Below are 20,891 nucleotides of genomic sequence, written 5' to 3' on the forward strand. Positions count from 1 at the left end.
TTCTGTGTATCTGAGTATGTTACTGTGAATGATACAGGGGGTGATGTCAGATGTCTTCCTCAGTGGCTCACAATCTTTCTCTTTGAGACAGGGTCTCATCACAGAACCTGGATCTCAACATTTCTGCTGGACTGGTTAGCCAGTGAGCTCAAGGGACCTGTCTGTCTCTGGTCCACTGTGCTAGGGTTACAGATGTTCACAGCCATGCTTGGCTGTTTTTATGGGTTCTGGGGACTTGCACTAAGGCCCACAGGCTTTCATAGCAAGCATCTTACCCTGCAAGTCAACCTCCAGCCCCTCAGGGGTTTTAGTCACCATCCCTGGTTTTATCACCTTATCTAGTCCTTGTTGGTTCCACCAGTTTATAGTCCACAGCAGTAGGGCCAGGTTAATATGTGAGCAAATGCACATCTACTTGAAAGGATTCCTAAGAAAGTGAGTTCACTGAAAGTTATTGCTACAGCATACTTGGAACTGGACCAAGGCTTCGTTATTGTCTTGGCAGCATTATTGGTGTTTTAATTGAGATGCAATAAAGAAATTTTAATTATTAACCTCAATAAATAGGACTATAAAATTTGACTGAAAAATAAGTAACTAAATAGCAAGGAGTTTTATCAAGGCCCCAGTCAGTAAAATAAAAATCAGAACTGCGTTATTCCCTATCAGTGGCTAAATTCAAGTATCAAGTCAATCATTCAAGTGAGAGAAGTCAGCAACCTCTGTTGATGGCACTGCCATCCTCTCACTTCACAGTTTCTGAACTGCAGGATGCGTTTTTCTCCTCTGCAAAGGCCTTGCATCCAGGCTGTGAACAGTGGTTGTTCTCACCAGTGACAATCTGCAGGTACATGTCTCCCAGTGACCCCAGTAGATTACTGACTGCAATCCCTTCATTTCAGCAGAAGAAATAGATGCAGAAGGAGAATGGTTTTTGTTTTGCTTGTTTGTTGTGTTTTGTTCTAAGGCTACTAAATAAAATAGAAACTTAGTGTTACAGTGAGGGCCAGAATCAAGACCTGACTCTTAGGTCCCTACTCTTTCCACTGTTCCTGTGTTCTATTGATTTCACCGTCACAGCAGTTTTCAAGTCCCCTTGCAACTACCGCTTCTTACCCTTGCTGTGTTGGCTCACATTTAATTAGAACAGTCCTAACTTGTGTTCTAGTGTTGGTCTGAGACAATGCTTGACACTACAGCAGCACCACACTTCCAAGTCTTGTCACTGCACCTAAACCATTGCTCTGAACTTCAAAGGTAACTCACTCCTTATAAAATTGTACATACATGCAGTTTTTTTCTTTTCTTTTCTTTTCTTTTTTTTTTTTTTTTTGCTTGTTTTTTACATTTATTGCTTTCTGGAGTCTACTTAAATTCAATTCCTAAGTAGTCCCTTAAGGCAAGCAGTCACTTTTTGAGATATTTATTGAGAACATATTTCAAATTGTATCCACTAAAGCCTAAATTAATTTATGGCCTTATTTAAGAAACTAATTGTATAATAAATATCTTTAGCTAGCTATAGAGAGAGATGCCTTTTCTAAGAGCAAGTTTATTTTCTAGTGTTCTGGGAAGAAAGAGTTGAAACATGTAGACAGGACATCTATTAGAGTTCAGCTGTGCATTGATTGACATCTAACTTACATTCAATCAGATGCAATAGAGCATATCTGTCACCTTGTACCCTACTCTGCTCAAGTATGAGAAAACGCCTCCCATGCCTCAGCCTGGCTATACTTTAGGAACTGCTCCATGGCATGCAACCTATAGCATGAAAGAGGTTCAAAGTTGTTTTTCAATTCCAACTTACCAGGATGTATAATGGTGTCTGTGTTCCTTTGTGTTCGGCCTATCAGAATGGTGGTCATGTTCACTGTTTTCTTAAGTGTGTTGGGTTTCTTCTGCAATTTTATCTGCTTTTGAGGCTTGACAATATTTGCCAGAGTGTCAGATAACAATCGGTCAACATTCCAAGTTAAATTAGATAGGGCGGCTTGAGTTTTAATTTCAACTATCAATTCCACAAGTTCTGTCAGACTTTTCTGAGAACTCTGACTGCCTGGCAGTGAGCCTTTGGTCCACATGGGTATGAGTGCATTCTGTCCACAGCTACCTGTAGAAGCATTACGGCATGCCATTGAAAGCTCACGGACAGTTTTATTAAGCAAAGAAAAACTCACGGAAAGATGGATGGACTTTGCTTCTAGTGCCTTAAATCTGGTATTTAGTACCTTCAGCTGAAGATCAACATCTCTCTCATTTGATAGGATGCCACCTTTTTTAAATGAAATATAGTAAGGTATGAGTGTCTTGGTCACTTTAGATTCAATGCCTTGCAAACGAGTTTCAAACTCTTTGGCAGTCTTTGTTACTGAAAGCATATTTTCTTCTAAATGACTCATGTTTTGCTGACATTTGTTCACCTGGGAAGTGGTTTCGTTGAATAGTTGATAAATATTTTGAAAGTTTAACTGGCTTAGTTTCTCATCTTTAGGAATTGCTGTAAGGGCTTTAGCAATTTGCAAAATAAAATTATACTTCTCTTTGTCATTGACCAAAGTCTGAATAGAATCATTCAAATGCTGGAATTCAGAAACAAATGTTAAAATATCGTCCATATTTTGGTTACACTCACAAACCTTGGGATTATATGTCATAGCACTAAAAGTCTCCTTTAACACATAGTTATCTTGAACAAAATCGATGGCATTGTTTATAACAGTCATTGTCTTATTTAGGCCATCTTCTGTTTCTAAGGCATGCTCACTGATGCGTCTCTCAAAGGCTTCACCACGGCTCTGCACTTCATTTCTCAGTAAGTTGTGTCTTTTTGTAAGTTCTTTGGTAAGAACGTTCAGTTGGTTGATGGCACCGATCAGGTTTTGTAGCTCTCTTCGAGTAACTGTGGCTTCCTTTGGCTCACGTATAACCTGTTGTTGAAGCGACGACCTCTGCTCCAGCAAAGGCTGGAGGATCTCCATGTCATATGTCAAATCATTCAGCTGCTCACTCATTTTATCCACCTTGATGTCCATGGGAAAGATAACCTCAGACAGTGTTTGATTTAACACATGCAGATTTTCCTCTGTGTCCTTGAGTTGAAATTTAAAGTCATGCCTGCATTTAGATAGCATTTCCTCACATTCTCCCCTGGCTGATTCTTTCTCTATCTCCAAAAGGATGGTAAGGTTGCTGATCTTGCTCTCTTGGACATGCAAATCACTGAGCATCTGCAGCAGCATCAGACCTTGCTTGCTTGCTGTCTCCTGTAGCACAGATATATACTTAGTGACATTACTGTTGAGGGATTGCTCAGTGGCAACATTCTCTGTTCCTGATACTTGTAGAACTGATAACAGCTGTGTGTGTGCTTCCTGCATTTTAGAGAGAGTTTCATTGAGGGATTGGTGGTACAGAACAATCTGTGAGTGCTCCTGTCTTAGTGCTCCTTCCAAATGAGCTTGCTTTGCTTCCAGTTCCTTGACAGGCTTCTCACAGGTCAAGGCCATTTCCTGCCTGATGTTCATGATGCTGTTCTTTAGATCTGTGATGTCCTTCCACGTGGGCTGATTTTCTTGCATGAAAGCAAAGTCTTTCTGGGCTGTTGATGAAACAAAGGACTGGTTCACTTGTAGAACTGCCTGCCTGGTACTTTCCAAGACCTCTGATAGACTTGACACAGTCTTGAAGATCTGGGCAGTTGTCTCCTGCATATCATCTTGGAAGACTTTAAATTGTTCTTTTACGATGTTCTTTAGCAGATCGTCAATACTCTTTGATTTTAGAGCTACAGAGAATAAGATAATAAATAAATACATATGTAAACATATACACATTTTAATCAGAAAGATGCATCTGTAGAGAGATTAAAGTTTTAAAGTCAAACACTAACTACAGGTATTAATGAAAATAATTTCTCCCCATGTACATTTATGATATTTGAAAAAAATTAGAGGAATTAGTAAGAGATAATTACATTCTTGACAGAAATCTGAACATAAAAGGTCAATTACCATGTAGAACACATTAACAGTATACAACAATGATTCTAAAGGTAAAAGGCAAAAGGTAAATGTTTTTCACTGCAGTGACAAAGGCTGCTCTATAGTAATCCCAGGTCTAGTTGTGATGAAAATAGGAGGGGCTGGGCTTTCTGTCTGAGTGAATACCTGGTGTCAGTGTATGACTGCTTTGTCAAGTGTCTAGTAATTAAGTGCAAGGCTTATATTGTGGAATCACAGTGTTCATAATTCACAGAGAAAAACTTTAAAAAGTAGAAGGAAATATAGATATCCATAAGATTTCAAAATGGCTTACAGTAACGTGGTGAAATTAGTTGTTTTTACAAAATGAGTGACACTCATATTACAAGAGGAATTTAAGATATGCTTATAACACGACATTAACTTTTAGCATAAAAAGAAAGGAAAAAATGCCAGTAATTAACACATGATAGTATTTCCAACACCTGGAAATATATCTGATCACACATTGAGAATGTGTGAAAAAGAAAGAGAGAAAGAGAGAAAGAGAGAAAGAGAGAAAGAGAGAAAGAGAGAAAGAGAGAAAGAAAGAAAGAAGGAAAGAAAGAAAGAAAGAAAGAAAGAAAGAAAGAAAGAAAGAAAGAAAGAAAGAAAAGAAGAAAGAAAAGGGATTGAGAGAAGAAAGGAGATGGAGATCAAGAAAAATGGCCTGAGCCGGGCGTGGTGGCACACGCCTTTAATCCCAGCACTCGGGAGGCAGAGGCAGGTGGATTTCTGAGTTTGAGGCCAGCCTGGTCTACAAAGTGAGTTCCAGGACAGCCAGAGCTATACAGAGAAACCCTGTCTCAGAAAACCAAAAAAAAAAAAAAAAAAAATTGGCCTGAATTATTCCAAATGATATAAATAGAAAGAATGTTTAAAAAGTTTAAAATAAAACCAATCCAAACCAATCAACCAACCAACCAAAAACACTATCTCACACAGAAACAACAGAAAAGTAAAACATATAAAGTCTAGCTACAAAGAATTATAAATAGAAGAATTATTCATTAAAATTTACCAAAAAATGTACAATGATCATGTATGAGATTTGGGCAATAAAGTATTTTTAAAAGAAACTTCTACACAGTAGGCCATCACCAAGTTATAGCTATCAGGCAGCCAGTTCACAAAGTGGGTGAATGGGTTCCATGGTCTCACATCTTAGAAAATATGTAGCAAGCATGAAGACTCACATATAAAGTATTTTAAAAGAGAAATTTTAGAAGAACAAAATTTCTTTTTTGAACGTCTTGATAATAATTATTCTGGTACAAAAATCCTGTAAACCATATTCCTGGAAATGTATTTAAAAGATTATTGTTGCTAAGTATAGAAAAGCACAAAAGAATAAGAATATAAAAACCATGAAATATCATTCACTAATCCATGGCAGCAAACCAGGAACAAAAGCTAAATTAGAAAATTTTGAATAGCTACAATAAGAGAAATTATACAGAAAAAAACGGTTCTTTCTTTTTATCTGTTAACAAGGCAGACATATTGGCTAGCATTTTGCCAGATACATGTTTATTTAACAAGTATTTGTGAATATATTTCTATATACCATGTAGATAGAAAAATGACAGCTTAAGTTGTAAGGCAGTTGTAAGGCATTACTTTATAGTACAAATATGTCTCCATCATTCGCAGAATAATTTAGTCATTTCTTGTCAGTTGAAATTATTTTCAACTCTCATAACTTCCAAAACTTGATAATGTATAATAAAATGTATATACTAGTGAGGGTTAGTTTTTTGAATTTGTAATTTCACATTAGACACCCACAGTGCTTTCAAGATTGATAAGAAAAAAGAAATTGTAAGCCTCATTGAATTAGGTAGGTGGAAAAATTGCTGATAGATGTTTAATTTCAACTATCAAAAAATGACATGATCTAGAGGTCAAAGTATGATTGACAGTGTAGGAACACCATGCATATATAATATCACCATGGATTTTGCTGAAGGTGATGAGGACAAGATGAAAATATATTTGTCTCTTCAGCTACCATTCTTTAGGATGTCTGGGAAAATTACAGAGTAAATATTAATATCACAGCAGTGTTTGAAAAGACACCAAGCAGAACATCAACTTAAAAATGTGTTTCCTGATAACATTTTTTCCATCTGCATTTCTACAACCTCATTATTAAATAAACATTTAGGTGTTTCTGAATTTCCAAAATCATGTCCCCATGCTTCATATTAATCCCTCTGTAGGGCGGCTCTCTAAATTCCATGTGACTTTGTTTTATGTAAGTTAAATATTATTCCATTTGTTGTTGTTATTCATACTTAGTTCTTTAAAGGCTTTAAATTATAATTGTTGCATTCCCCTTTTGTGTGTTCCTGTGCAACACCAGGCTCACCCTTTCTAACAACCCTGATAGACCAGTGGGCTATTCCTAACTATGGCTAAATATAAGTTATGCAGCTAGGTACAAAATACCCAACAAGTGAGTATTAAAAATATATTTCAATGCACAATTTCCAATTATTTTGAAGTTACATGTTTTTCAATTCCCCGATTAAAAATACCTGTTTCTTTACTATCTCATCTAGAGCAAAGATCTCAAATGTCAGGAGACAATGTCACTGAGGAATTTGTCTTGTGTTTTAAGTGAATGCATTTTTAAATCTCATTTACTTTTACCTTTTAGAAAAGATTGAAATTGCCTGCTGTTGTCCTCCCCAACTTTCCCTTCTAATGAGAGGTACGCATTCCTCATGTCATCTGCCACCAGAGAAGCATTGTCAACCTTCTTCTGCAGAAGCGTCAGCTTCCTCTCCTGCTGGCTCAGCTGCTCTGCCAGTTTTTGAATCATGGCTGCATGTAGAAGAGAGAGAGTTGGGACCATTCAACATGTAGACTTAAAACCTATCAAAAACTATGTTGTATAAAGGAAACCATAAAAGTAGACCATAAATGTGCTTAAAGATTTAAAAATACAAGTTACAGGTGAGTGGCAACATGAACGATGAAGCAACTTCAGGGAAAACCTTTACAAAAATATTATAATGTTATAATGTCTTTTCTTTCCTTTTCTTTTTTTTAAGCTGTATTTATTTTATTTTTATGAGTACACTGTAGTTGTCAGACACACCAGAAGAGGACATTGGATCCCATTATAGATGGTTGTGAGTCACCATGTGGTTGCTGGGAATTGAACTCAGGACCTCTCAAAGAGCAGTCAGTGCTCTTAACCGCTGAGCCATCTCTCCAGCCCCATTATAATGTCTTTAATTTGTGTAATTTGACTTTCAAAAAAATCTTAGACCTGTCAACACATTCAGAATAAATAAAAATATTGAGGGTTGGAAAGCCAAAGTAATGAGCTTGCTATCACCCAGCTAATGGTTCATTGCTACCTTTAAACTATGTCCCAGCATTAAATATGTGTCATTTTACATAATCCTCGATGAGAGGTAGATCCCAATTTAGAGAGAATCACTGCATACAGCAACAATTGTCACTGGTCCTTTACACCTGCATTGTACTGATTCAGAGGCTTGGCAGCATTTTAAACATAGGAAGTCACAATATAAATTAAAGAATACTTTCTAGGTACATTACCCAAGTTCACTTTTTAAGATTTATTCTTTGAGTTATCGTCTAAAACAACGGATTTCATTATGTCATCTCCTGCACATTTATCATCATACTTCATTCATATTTAAGTTTTATTACCCTCCTCTTTGTCATCAGAATCCTTCTTGAGGTTTTCCTTTGCTCCTCTCAAAGGAGCTCCCCTACCATCATTCATCACGCCTTCTGATATATATATACACATATGTATCTGATATATAAATATGTATATATGTATATACATGTATATATCAGAAGGCATGACAATAGGAAAACTGTTCTGTTTCATATAAACATATATATAATTCTTTCTATCATATATACATATAGAGTATCTATCTATCTATCTATCTATCTATCTATCTATCTATCTATCTATCTATCTATCTATCTATATATCTCCTATATGTGAGTATATGCAAATCTAGATATCCCACATGATAGAAAACATGATGTTTATTATTCTGAACCTGGCTTATTGCTTTTAATATGATAATCTATTGCATATTTTTTAAAAGGATCACTTTAAATTCCATTTCTCAACTGAAGGTCTTGCTGTGTTCACCAAAATCTATGCAAACATATTCTTGAAGAGGTACTATTGGCAATATCCAACCTTGCTTTGGAGTTAAAGTTAAGCTGAGGATGGTGAAGTATTGTATTTGGACAGAACAAAAAGTCTCAGTCTGACTTTTGATCAGTACAAGATCTTGGCCATAAATAACTCTTTCCACAAGTTAGTTATTATCCTATTAGCTCAAACAGCCTTCCCAGCTCCTTTAATGCAGTCAAGTTGTTCCTTTGGTATCAAAACACTTCAATGGTCTCACTGTTTGGTAAACAAAAGCTGAGTTTGTTTTCAGAACCCTGTTGTGTTCCTCTGGTTGTATGATTGAAGTTTTTCTACCTGGAACATGAAACCCAAAGCAGTTTCTCCAAACAATTAGCAAAGAGAACAGAACTGAGAAGCATGTTAATCCACCACCACTGAAATGGTGTTGACAATCACAGGGTTGAAGGTGATAATAATTATAGTCTACAACCTGGGTCACTACAGTCTTGCTTCTGCTGCTGGGCTCTTCCTTGGTCAACAGCGGTGTGACTTTCAGCCTGGTTACTGTGTGCGAGCTGCTGCTGTTCTTCCACTAGACAGAAGCAGAGAGAGTATCAAGTGTTAGCATTGGAAGGGCCTCCTGTTTTCCAGTCCCAAGTGATAATGGGGCTGACACTCATTTTCCTGTGTACTGAGGCATGATGAAGAGCAGACTGCTCTGCCCCATCTGTAGGACAGGGTAATGCCACACGCACTCAGAAGTTAAAGCTCTCATTCAGTCTTCAGAAAGAAAATATTCAAAATTCATGTGGATCAAAAATGGGTGGAAGCCTTTGCAGATACTGCCTGTGAATCTGAGTGGACTTTTCTATCCATTATGGTAAAAGTGACAGCAGCCTTATAAGTGGACTGATTTTTCAATAATGTGTTTCCCAACTGCTGACTGACAGGAGGAGGGAAAGCTGAATATGCCTTCCTAATCCCTAAGCAGGGAGCTAATTAACAGTGCTGTTTAAATGAGTTGTCCCAAGATTTAAAAATAATACACAGTTTCTGATAAACTAATGGTCAAATTAAACAACTACAGGTATATCTCCAAGGCAATCAACCCGTAAAGATAGTGACATTCCATAAAAACAGAAATCCTTATCTCTATATTTAAGAAGCCCCCCTTTTCACAAATCAAATATTGTAAATGTTTATATTTCTCTGAAAAAACAATTTTTGAGGGATTCACTTAAAATACTGAGCGTCTGAAATAATACATCTTTAATTTATAGGCTTTGAATGGACACATTTATTCAATGATGCCTGTACTCAGACATGTGCAAATACCCATTTGCTGTCTAGCTGGATTTCTTTCTCTATGAAATTCTGTGACAATGAAACTGTACTTGTGGTGCATGCTAATGACCCCCCTCCAGATGCCCATGTGGCTACGCTGACAATCCTTAAGTTTCCCTATTCCTTAAAACATGTCCTCGGTTGGTCATTAATTTGGCATTGTCTCCATTGTTACATTGAATTGCGCAGTGCTATTCTTCAAGGTCTTGGGCTAAATAAATGAATTTCCGCTTTGCACAGTTTGTTTTGATGCCTCCTCCCACCATAACTGATGGATTATTTAGCAGAAGAAAGTGATGTAGAGCTTAGAAAGAAATACAGTGTTTGGGAATTAGAGTAAGGAGGGAAAAGATTAATCTACTGTTACGCCCCAGCAATAAGGGGTTCATATGGTCTAAATTCAAATTGGCTTATGCAAAAGTATCTATGAAATAACTGCATAGCTCTCCTGCCCTGGCTCCTCTGTGTGTGAGATAATAAAGCATGTTTCTTACTATTTCCATCTCTGTCCACTCAAGTGAATAGTTAATGAGTAAAATAATCGTTCACAAATTTTAAGTCTCTGCAGTTACCATGAAAGCATTCCCTGGGAAATTTTCAGCCTGCAGTTTCAGAACCCCATCCCGATTTAAAGAACTCTGTGATGGGACATCAATCTCTCTTTGACCGAACTGGTCACATGATTCTAATGCAGGCTAAAGCTTGCGAACCACTGGAGGCGCTACATTCTCTGCTAGCACACATTACCATGCCCCCTGTTTCTCTGAGCAATGAGAATGCAGGCCATGAACTGTAAATACTGATAGCAGGATTATCTAATGGGGTAACCATGGCCTTTCCCTTTCCTTACTGCTTACTTTCTGCAGCTAGACCATAGCAAGAAAAAGCGGTAGGGCATTTAAAAGGGAGTGAGGCAGTGTATTCAGAGACAAAGCGTGGCCAAAGTGTTCAGGGCTGTGCCAGCGCCAGTGTGACACAGGGTAATTGCCCTGCTAAGTCTCTCATTCTCAGCGTTTTATACATACCACGCATCCTTTCCGCAAGAGTACTTACTGTTTGTTTGTTTCTTTAATTGCATTATAGATAGAAAACAGAAGTCCCTACTGATTTGGAAACACTAAAATATTTCGGCTTTTCTACTCCCCCAGGGACGCTGGTTCGTTAGACAGTTGGGCAACCGGGCTCATGTGTATTTTAAAAATGTTAAGTGTTTAGGTGATTTTGATTCATGGTTCTGGTTATGATACACTAATTTGAAACGAATTGAAAATTTTTTCTAAATCAAATAAAATTTATTAATAAAAGGCAGAAAAAATTCTATTCTCACAGTAAAGCTGAAATACAAAAGTCAGTCATTACAAATTTTTAAATACGATCCCAATTATGACCAGAACATGTTTTAAAGGTATGATTTAAGTCTAAGGAGTGAAAATCATGTGTCCATCATTCCATCAAGATGTGGGTCATTATAGAAAGTGGCATCGGCAGGAACTGCTCATGACCCCTCCTTCATGAGCACACATTATCATTCTTTCTGAAGCTCAGACCATAGGGCTGAGCAAATGGGTTGCAGAACATGAAAGATGCTTTTGTGGTCTTCCCGTCAGTCATACCTAGTGTGACTCTGAGCTACTGATAGCTCATCATTCCTCAGTGGAAGCTCTCTTCCTCTATAAAGCCAGGCTGCCAAGCTTTATGCCTGCCTAGCTGTACTAGTGCTCCACACTCCAGGTTCTAGTCAGAATAAATCAATTGTGTAATATTGAAATAAGAACCACATCTTTCAACAAGTATAGTAATACTGTACAGAAAGGAAGACTTCATTTTAAAACTGTGATACTATTTCAAGTTAATTGTTTATATGTGATAAAGGATAAAGAATATATTATTCAGCATATATGATGAATGAAATCCCTATTTCTGGACAACCTGAAAACTATTTTCTATGTCACATGAAATAAAAATAATTCTAAAATAGGAATATCATGGCAAATAAATTCCATGATACAACTACTCTTTGTGGAATAAATATACAATGAAATGGGGAAAAAAAAAACAATGTTTAGGAAACTAAAGGTCAATTAAATAAAAATGTTTAAATATTATTTCTGAAATAAATATTTTTATACATCACTTTTTGGATATTAACTAAAATGTAAGGCATTAATTGGACTGAATTTAATAGTTTTATCTCAGGAAACAGGAAGGAAACCATCTTTTATATTATTAACAATATAGTCATATATATGAGCAATCAAGAAAAATATTTTCTATGAATTGTGCTTGTGAAAAAATCTGCCAAACCAGGTAGTGTAGAGCTACAGTTTCAATGCTTGAGAGGATGAGGTGGGAGGATTGCTTAGAGTTACATGCCTGTCTGGGCTAAAGAGAAACTACGTCACTAGCAAAAGGCAAACAAAAACCCACCAACCAACCAAAGAAGAAAAAAAGAAAAAAAAGAAAAAACCCACCAGTGTTGGGAAAACAAATAAAAAATAATAAACTGCATTTTCCAGACAAATAGAGCAACAGAGCAAGAGTAAGAAAATCAGTCTAGCACTTTCTCCATACCTATTCAACATCGTACTTGAAGTCCTAGCCAGAGCAATTCGACAACAAAAGGAGATCAAAGGGATACAAATTGGAAAAGATGAAGTCAAAATATCACTTTTTGCAGATGATATGATAGTATATATAAGTGACCCTAAAAATTCCACCAGAGAACTCCTAAACCTGATAAACAGCTTCGGTGAAGTAGCTGGATATAAAATTAACTCAAACAAATCAATGGCCTTTCTCTACCCAAAGAATAAACAGGCTGAGAAAGAAATTAGGGAAACAACACCCTTCTCAATAGTCACAAATAATATAAAATATCTTGGCGTGACTCTAACTAAGGAAGTGAAAGATCTGTATAATAAAAACTTCAAGTCTCTGAAGAAAGAAATTATAGAAGATCTCAGAAGATGGAAAGATCTCCCATGCTCATGGATTGGCAGGATCAACATTGGAAAAATGGCTATCTTGCCAAAAGCAATCTACAGATTCAATGCAATCCCCATCAAAATTCCAAATCAATTATTCAACGAATTAGAAAGTGCAATCTGCAAATTCATCTGGAATAACAAAAAACCTAGGATAGCAAAAACTCTTCTCAAGGATAAAAGAACCTCTGGTGGAATCACCATGCCAGACCTAAAGCTTTACTACAGAGCAATTGTGATAAAAACTACGTGGTACTGGTATAGTGACAGACAAGTAGACCAATGGAATAGAATTGAAGACCCAGAAATGAACCCACACACCTATGGTCACTTGATCTTCGACAAGGGAGCTAAAACCATCCAGTGGAAGAAAGACAGCATTTTCAACAAATGGTGCTGGCACAACTGGTTGTTATCATGTAGAAGAATGTGAATCGATCCATTCCTATCTCCTTGTACTAACGTCAAGTCTAAGTGGATCAAGGAACTTCACATAAAACCAGAGACACTGAAACTTATAGAGGAGAAAGTGGGGAAAAGCCTTGAAGATATGGGCACAGGGGAAAAATTCTTGAATAGAACAGCAATGGCTTGTGCTGTAAGATCGAGAATTGACAAATGGGACCTCATGAAACTGCAAAGCTTCTGCAAGGCAAAAGACACCATCAATAAGACAAAAAAACCACCAACAGATTGGGAAAGGATATTTACCTATCCTAAATCAGATAAGGGACTAATATCCAATATATGTAAAGAACTCAAGAAGGTGGACTCCAGAAAATCAAATAACCCCATGAAAAAATGGGGCTTAGAACTGAACAAAGAATTCTCACCTGAGGAATACCGAATGGCAGAGAAGCACCTGAAAAAATGTTCAACATCCTTAATCATCAGGGAAATGCAAATCAAAACAACCCTGAGATTCCACCTCACACCAGTCAGAATCAAAAATTCAGGTGACAGCAGATGCTGGCAAGGATGTGGAGAAAGAGGAACACTCCTCCATTGTTGGTGGGATTGCAAGCTTGTACAACCACTCTGGAAATCAGTCTGGCGGTTCCTCAGAAAATTGGACATAGTACTACCGGAGGATCCAGCAATACCTCTTCTGGGCATATATCCAGAAGATGTCCCAACCGGTAAGAAGGACACATGCTCCACTATGTTCATAGCAGCCTTATTTATAATAGCCAGAAGCTGGAAAGAACCCAGATGCCCCTCAACAGAGGAATGGATACAGAAATTATGGTACATTTACACAATGGAGTACTACTCAGCTATTAAAAAGAATGAATTTATGAAATTCCTAGCCAAATGGATGGACCTGGAGGGCATCATCTTGAGTGAGGTAACACAATCACAAAGGAACTCACACAATATGTATTCACTGATAAGCGGATATTAGCCCAAAACTTAGGATACCCAAGATATAAGATACAATTTGCTAAATGCATGAAACTCAAGAAAAATGAAGACCAAAGTGTGGACACTATGCCCCTTCTTAGAATTGGGAACAAAACACCCATGGAAGGAGTTACAGAGACAAAGTTTGGAGCTGTGATGAAAGGATGAACCATCTAGAGACTGCCATATCCAGGGATCCATCCCATAATCAGCTTCCAAACGCTGACACCATTGCATACACTAGCAAGATTTTGCTGAAAGGACCCAGATATAGCTGTCTCTTGTGAGACTATGCCGGGGCCTAGGAAACACAGAAGTGGATTCTCACAGTCAGCTATTGGATGGATCACAGGGCTCCCAATGGAGAAGCTAGAGAAAGTATCCAAGGAGTTAAAGGGATCTGCAACCCTATAGGGGGAACAACATGATGAACTAACCAGTACCCCGGAGCTCTTGTCTCTAGCTGCATATGTATCGAAAGATGGCCTAGTCGGCCATCACTGGAAAGAGAGGCCCATTGGACACACAAACTTTATATGCCCCAATACAGGGGAATGCCAGGGCCAAAAGAATGGGAATGGGTGGGTAGGGAAGTGGGGGGGGGATATGGGGGACTTTTGGGATAGCATTTGAAATGTAATTGAGGAAAATACGTAATAAAAAATATTAAAAATTAAAAAAAAGAAAATCAGTCTAGAAACCCAGACCCATTTTCAGATACAATCCTGCTGCCATCAGCCACCATATTCAGACATATCAGATCAAGACAGAATGAATACAGTGTCAGCAAGCAGCTGAGGATGGTTGTGCCGGGCTTCAAATATGAATATCATATCTCCTATTATGTAGCAAATATATTGTTGGGAGCCAAAACTAAATTCTTTATAATAATCTAAGTGAACTACCAATTCTTAGTACATAAAGTTGGACCTCCTCCCCAAGGTGACTAAGTCCAGACAAAGGACACCAATGGACTGTTCCCAGATGGACCCCCTCCTCAAGCTCACTAAGTCCAGATGAAGGTCACCAACAATTACCACAAGATGACGCCAGACCTGACTGATGCAAACAGCAGATGTCATAACCACAAGACTTACTTTTAGATATCATTGTAGTCACCAAGGGAAATTACCACTGCCCCCTCCCCTGCGCTTCTACATAAGGGTTATTTCCCCTTTGATCTTTTTGTATAAAAACTACAAGTTTTGCTGAATACAACGGGGCCTTGACATGATTCAGATTGACTCTGTGTCTTTTCTGTGCTTAGCTTCTTTTCTCTCTCACCCCCCCCCCATTTGGTTTTAGGAGGAGTCCCCTCGAGACCCACGAATAACTGGACCTGCTGGACGGGTCAATACATGACAGTCTAAATACAGAAGAGAGGCAGAAAAGCAAAGAGAGCTCATGCTATAGATTCAAACATGAAACACTGCTACAGTGGGCTTCAGTAGTAACCATTGGAACGAAGTTTAAGGGGGCATTTTAAAAATGATTTTCATGTAAATCATTTCACATATGTGCAAAATGAAAACATCTATATTTGAAACAGATGCTATTTGAAACACTTTTGAAATGTTTACACTTATATTGTTTGAGACAAAATATATTGTGACCAGTTTGTTGAGAAAATAAGTAGATCTTTTGTAATAAATTAAATCCATGTGATGAAACTATAAAAATAACAATGTTTCTCCGTTGATGGTGCCCCAACTTGAGCCAAATGGTGCTTACACAGCTCTAAGAAATAATTACATTTGCACTTGCTCTAGGAATTTCCATGATTTAGCTGTCAAGGAAGTGGGGCAACATTTAAGAACACACAGCTTTTATAGATTGCAAAACACGGATGTTAACACATTTCTTTCAGTATAGCCCAGCAGAGCAGGACATTGAGAACATTGCTATTAATAGACATTACAAATGTACACAGACCTTGTGTCACCAAAAGGCTCTGGATCTGACTGGGGTCCCTTCAGAGAAAGTCATAGCAGTTTCTTATGTTTAATCATCTCTCTGAATGGGACATTTTCCTGGTGCCATCCATGGCCAAGGAAAAAGCATACAGTAACCAGGAGGCATCCAAAAGTCATTAGGGATTATTAGTGTGTGATTGGCTTATGTTTATGAATCCTGTGACTTGACATGTGGTTCTATATTTATTGTGGCTAATATATGTGCTAATTTTAGAAAATAAGTAATTCATTCTTACTATAGTTTATATATTAATATTACTAGAATAGTAGGGAAATGGTTGCATACTACCATTGTCCCTCCCCATGGCTCTTGTGCTCATAGTCTCAAATATACTTTTCCTAAGCTTTTGTTTAGACAGTTAAGCTGTGTTTCAAATACTTATTACTTCATGATAACAAAATCAAAACTGTTTAATTTATTCCTTATAAAGCATGGCATGCCATATACTTTAATACAAAGGTCACAACATTACATTGTACTTAGCATCTTGCTAGGACTATAAAGCTGGGAATCTTATCTCTGATACAAACACACATAAGTGATACATGCATGCTGCCATAGTTATTGTTCTATTGCTGTGAAGAAACACCACACCAAGGCAACTCTTTAATTGGGGGCTTGCTTACAGTTTCAGAGGTTAGTCTATCATCAACCTGATAGTATGTATGGGAGCAGGCATGTATGTTGCTGGAGAAGTAGCTGAGAGCTTTATATTCTGATCCTCAGGCAGAGATAGTTAGAGAGAGAGAGAGAGAGAGAGAGAGAGAGAGAGAGAGAGAGAGAGAGAGAGAGAGAGAGAGAGATGCAAGAAAGCAAAGACTGGGCCTGTTGTCTCAATGACACAGACTCCACCCAACAAACCCTTGCCCTGCCTCCCCCAATCTTCTAATTCTTTCAAACAATTCCACTCCCTGGTGAATAAACATACAAATATACGAGCCTATCAGGGGCATTATTATTCAAACAGTTATATGTGCTCTCTATGGATGGAGGGGGGCTGTTTGAGATAAGTAGAAGGATTCACAATACCATCATAGTTTTTCCTGTACTACCTAGTTTAAACAGAATGGATGATAACACTTAACTCCAAAGTCTAATTTTCTATTGACCTTAGAGCAAACACAGCCATACAGTATCATTCATGAACCCTGGGATGAAGAGTTTTGTGTTATAAACAGAGAAATAGACCATGATGGGTCAGAGAACTCAGCAATCTTAGAACAGGACCTGAGAAGCATGAGGATAATCACTTTTGAGCTAATGACAAGTGGAAGAGGAAAGAAATTCATCAGGGTGAGTGAGATGGCTCCGCCTACAGGGACTTGCCCCAAGCCTGACTACAAGGCATCCTAGAACAAGGAAAAATGTTCAGAAATATCAAGCAAAATCCCTTAGTTTCTTAACACATTCTACACTTTGCTGAATAATTCCTCTATGGTAGAGAAGTGCTGAACCTTTTTTTTTTTTTAACATTTTGGTGAAGTTTTAAAAAGACTGATCTGAACAAAAAATGCAATAAAGTGATACATTTCAAATGTTCTTACGCATGTATGCGCCTATATGAACTAGGTAAGAAAATTATACTCCAAACGGAACACCACGCAAAGATCCTTAGGATCTGGTTGTTACACGAATCTCTCTGCTCTGGAATTTGTTCCCTGCCAAGGTTGTTAAAAACTTGAAGTGTCTGTTTTACAAATTCAAGAGTTTATGTTATCTTTTCCTGGCGGTGTTTGTCAACTCAAGTTCAATGCTTCCATTCATATCAATTTATAGTCTAGGATTTTGACCAGCAGCTGCAGAGAGCTGATAGCATCTCTGACAGACAGTCTGTTAGTTTCCTGTGATGAGGAGTCAGGTTGATCGATGTTCTTCTTCTTCTTTTTTTTTTTTTTTTTCACTTAGAAATCGTTTTGTCTCTGCATATGTATTCTCTTCCACAAGGACTGCTGAGGGTTTCCCTGTAATCTGTCTTACATTTCACATAAACACAGACTGTTTAGTTTCATGGAGTGTAGATGTCTAGATATCTTCCCCTTGTCCTTTTTACATAACAGATGCAGCTACAAGAAGGATTAATTTAAGCCAATAAACTGTAAAGACAGTGTGTACTTACATTGAAAAGGCAACCTAGGACTTTAATTGTGCTCCTTTGGTCTTACATTTCTCCCTGCGATCCAAACTCTAACATTAGTGGTCAAGAACTCAGAGGCAAGGTCAGCAGGTGTCCAGAGCAACAGCTTTCTTATTAGGTATTTTTCATCTTTAATTAAACAGGATTTATTTGCATTTTAAAGATCTTTTTTCTTATGTCCTTTGAGCCATATGGAGGAAGTCATTAGTGGTAACTCATAACAAGGATGCTCCCTCTTTACTGCTTATTCCTTGACAAGACAGACTTCTAGCTGACTGTGTAGCATCAGATAAAAAAGCAGGATGTTTGCTCAGTGTGCTCATGAAGATGTACTAGGGAAGCTAAAATAGGCAGCGTGGCATTGAAAGACTCTGAGAGCACATGCACTTTAGCCAAAAGCTACAAAATGTTATGGAGCAAGATGCTCATTGGGCAATACTGAAAAGAACCAGTTTTGTGAAAATATAGGAAACACAAAATTTTCCTCTTTTATAGAAGATAAACTTCAGCATGATGAATTTAGAATTCATTTAAAAATAATTTCACTACAGAAACTACGTATTTAAAATATAAGTTCAAGTAGTTGTTTTATAACTGGTTAAATATTCTCATATTTGAAAAATAAAATACTTGTTATATATTTATAATGTACAATAAGAGGCTAGTTGATTCCATATCTGCACATACCTTTTCAGTATTATCTGAGATAGATATTTTTAAATGTAACTTCATAGAATTTTTTTTCCATTTCCAGAAAACCTGTGAAGGCTCTTAAATTTAACAGACTTGCAAAAGGACCCTCTCTAATCCAACACCAACTGAACATAAATTACTTTCTTTTGTTATAAAATAGCAAATCCTAATTTCCTTCTCACAAGTCAGAATATTTTAGAGACATCTACTGGAGAAGTATGTAATTGCAAATTTTATCCCATAGGCTTAAGCAATATGTAACTACAGACATTTTTAAAAAATTGTCTCTAATATGATGTATGCAAAATAAAACATTCTTCCTAAAGGGAAAGATTTGTGACCATGACCAGAAGCCATACCCAAGTGAAAATTAATGCTTTGATGTTGGATCTATTCTTTCTCCCCACCCCCCGCCCAGTTTCTCTCTCTGTCTGTCTTTTTTAATTTCTTCAAAACTTCCAGTCACATAACAAAAACAAAACAAAACAGAACCCAAAACAAACAAAAACAAAAGTAAACCCACCACCACAACAAATCAAACAACAAACAAAAACCCCAATCCCCGAAACAACACCGCCACCACCACCAAAGAATTTTGATATTATATTTAGTAGATGAGCTGCAGCTAGAACCTGAGTGTTCTGATTATTTGTGCTGAGGCACACGCATGGCAGATGAGCACATGAGAATAGGAGTCAGAAAGAAACACCGCAGAAGACTGATGAGCAGCATCTCTTGGTAACACTCAGAGGATGGATTTTAGAAAGAAGACAAGGAAGAAGAGCTGGAAAGAGGTCGATATTCTTGAGCAAGGATAACGAGGACAGTCCAGCTGCCAATAGACTGCTGATATTCATCATATGTTTTCTTTATCATAACATTTTTTACTGCAATCACGTTCCAATGAAATGATCATATTTATATTATGAGATTAATTTTGTTTCTAGAGATAAAACTAATTTGGGAAGCGGAGATTTATGAAGTGTGTGTGGTACTTTAGAAATGTTCTATAAACAAATAATGCTGTGATACTTTGAGGGACAAGCCCTGAAATGATTGCTAGTTTATCTACACAATCAGGTGTCTATGTAACCAAACTCTAGATGACCTAGAAGAGGTTTAAAGAATGAGTCAGTCAGATTGATCATTCTTGTCCTGTTGAGGCAGCCTGTCACATGATACATCAAAGGCAGCGCTGTCAAACACTCTATTCTAATGGGACAACTTGATCCACGTATAAGAATGAAAGGCTGGTGGAACATTCATTAAGTGCAATGGGCAAGGAAACAGCTTGAGGGGTTATGAGGTAGGTATCAGAATGGGAAAGTGTGAAGGGAAAAATAAATCAGGAAGGAATTAGTGAACAATGGTTCAGGGGCAGAATGTGGCAGTGCCTCTTGATGCTGCCAGTATCGATTGCACCGATAAAAAAAATTCAGGTTCTTGGTGGACTACAATAAAAGTAAGAGACAAATGGCTAGGGTTTTGTCTGAGCAACATGATATTGTTTCAGAATCAAATCTACATTAGTATTGTCTGTATGACAATTTGAAGTAATTGGGCAAACTTGCTATCCTGGCCTTACTTTCACACATATTTCTATAGGAAATGTGCCTCCTCATAACAGCATAATCAGCAGACACTGGCCTTCTGTGTAGCTTTAATTCAGTGACTACAACAGGAGGTCATCATTGAAGCTCTTTTGACACTTCGTTTTCTAAAACGTATTGGAATTGCAAACTGCAAATCTAATATTAAAGCCATCCATAGGTCTTCTAGGAAGAGTTTAAGGGAGAATTAACTAGAGAATATAAATATTTTACATTTAAACACTTTGGTTATCCCCATAAGAAGGGAATGTCAGTACACAGCAAATATTCAAATTATCACTATGTTTCATTTCTTGGGTTTATTTTTTTCTGTTTTTGTTTTTAATGTTTACTACCCTGGATTCTGTGGCTTCTTTTCCATCCACATGTATGCAGTCTGTCATAATGATTAACAATTGATTAGCAAGTACATGAGGCTGAACGTGGGGCATGCACAGCTCTCAGCAGTTGAGCCTGCTACATGCTTTGACACATTGCTTTTCTTCCTGCCACCTGCAGTCAGCCATTCTGTGCAATGGCGTGTGTAATAGCTGCCTACATTTCTGAAAAGACACTTTGCAAACCAATATTTTAATCTTTAAGAAA

At 37.4% G+C, this 20,891-nt stretch overlaps 1 protein-coding gene across 2 annotated transcripts in view; it reads right to left on the bottom strand.

Annotated features, from left to right (window-relative positions):
• Window positions 1–20,891, bottom strand: part of Mmrn1 (multimerin 1) — a 50,555-nt gene that overhangs the window by 13,889 nt on the left and 15,775 nt on the right. For both annotated transcript variants that reach the window (XM_021165625.2, XM_021165624.2), the window contains exons 4-6: window positions 8,654–8,755; window positions 6,678–6,851; window positions 1,811–3,787 (exon numbers count right to left, since the gene is read on the bottom strand). In XM_021165625.2, coding sequence (XP_021021284.1) covers window positions 1,811–3,787; window positions 6,678–6,851; window positions 8,654–8,755 — 2,253 coding nt within the window. The remainder of the gene's footprint in view (window positions 1–1,810; window positions 3,788–6,677; window positions 6,852–8,653; window positions 8,756–20,891) is intronic.

Source organism: Mus caroli, unplaced genomic scaffold (genome assembly GCF_978045245.1).
Source record: "Mus caroli unplaced genomic scaffold, Mus_caroli_1 scaffold_7, whole genome shotgun sequence".
Classification (NCBI taxonomy): Eukaryota; Metazoa; Chordata; class Mammalia; order Rodentia; family Muridae; genus Mus; species Mus caroli.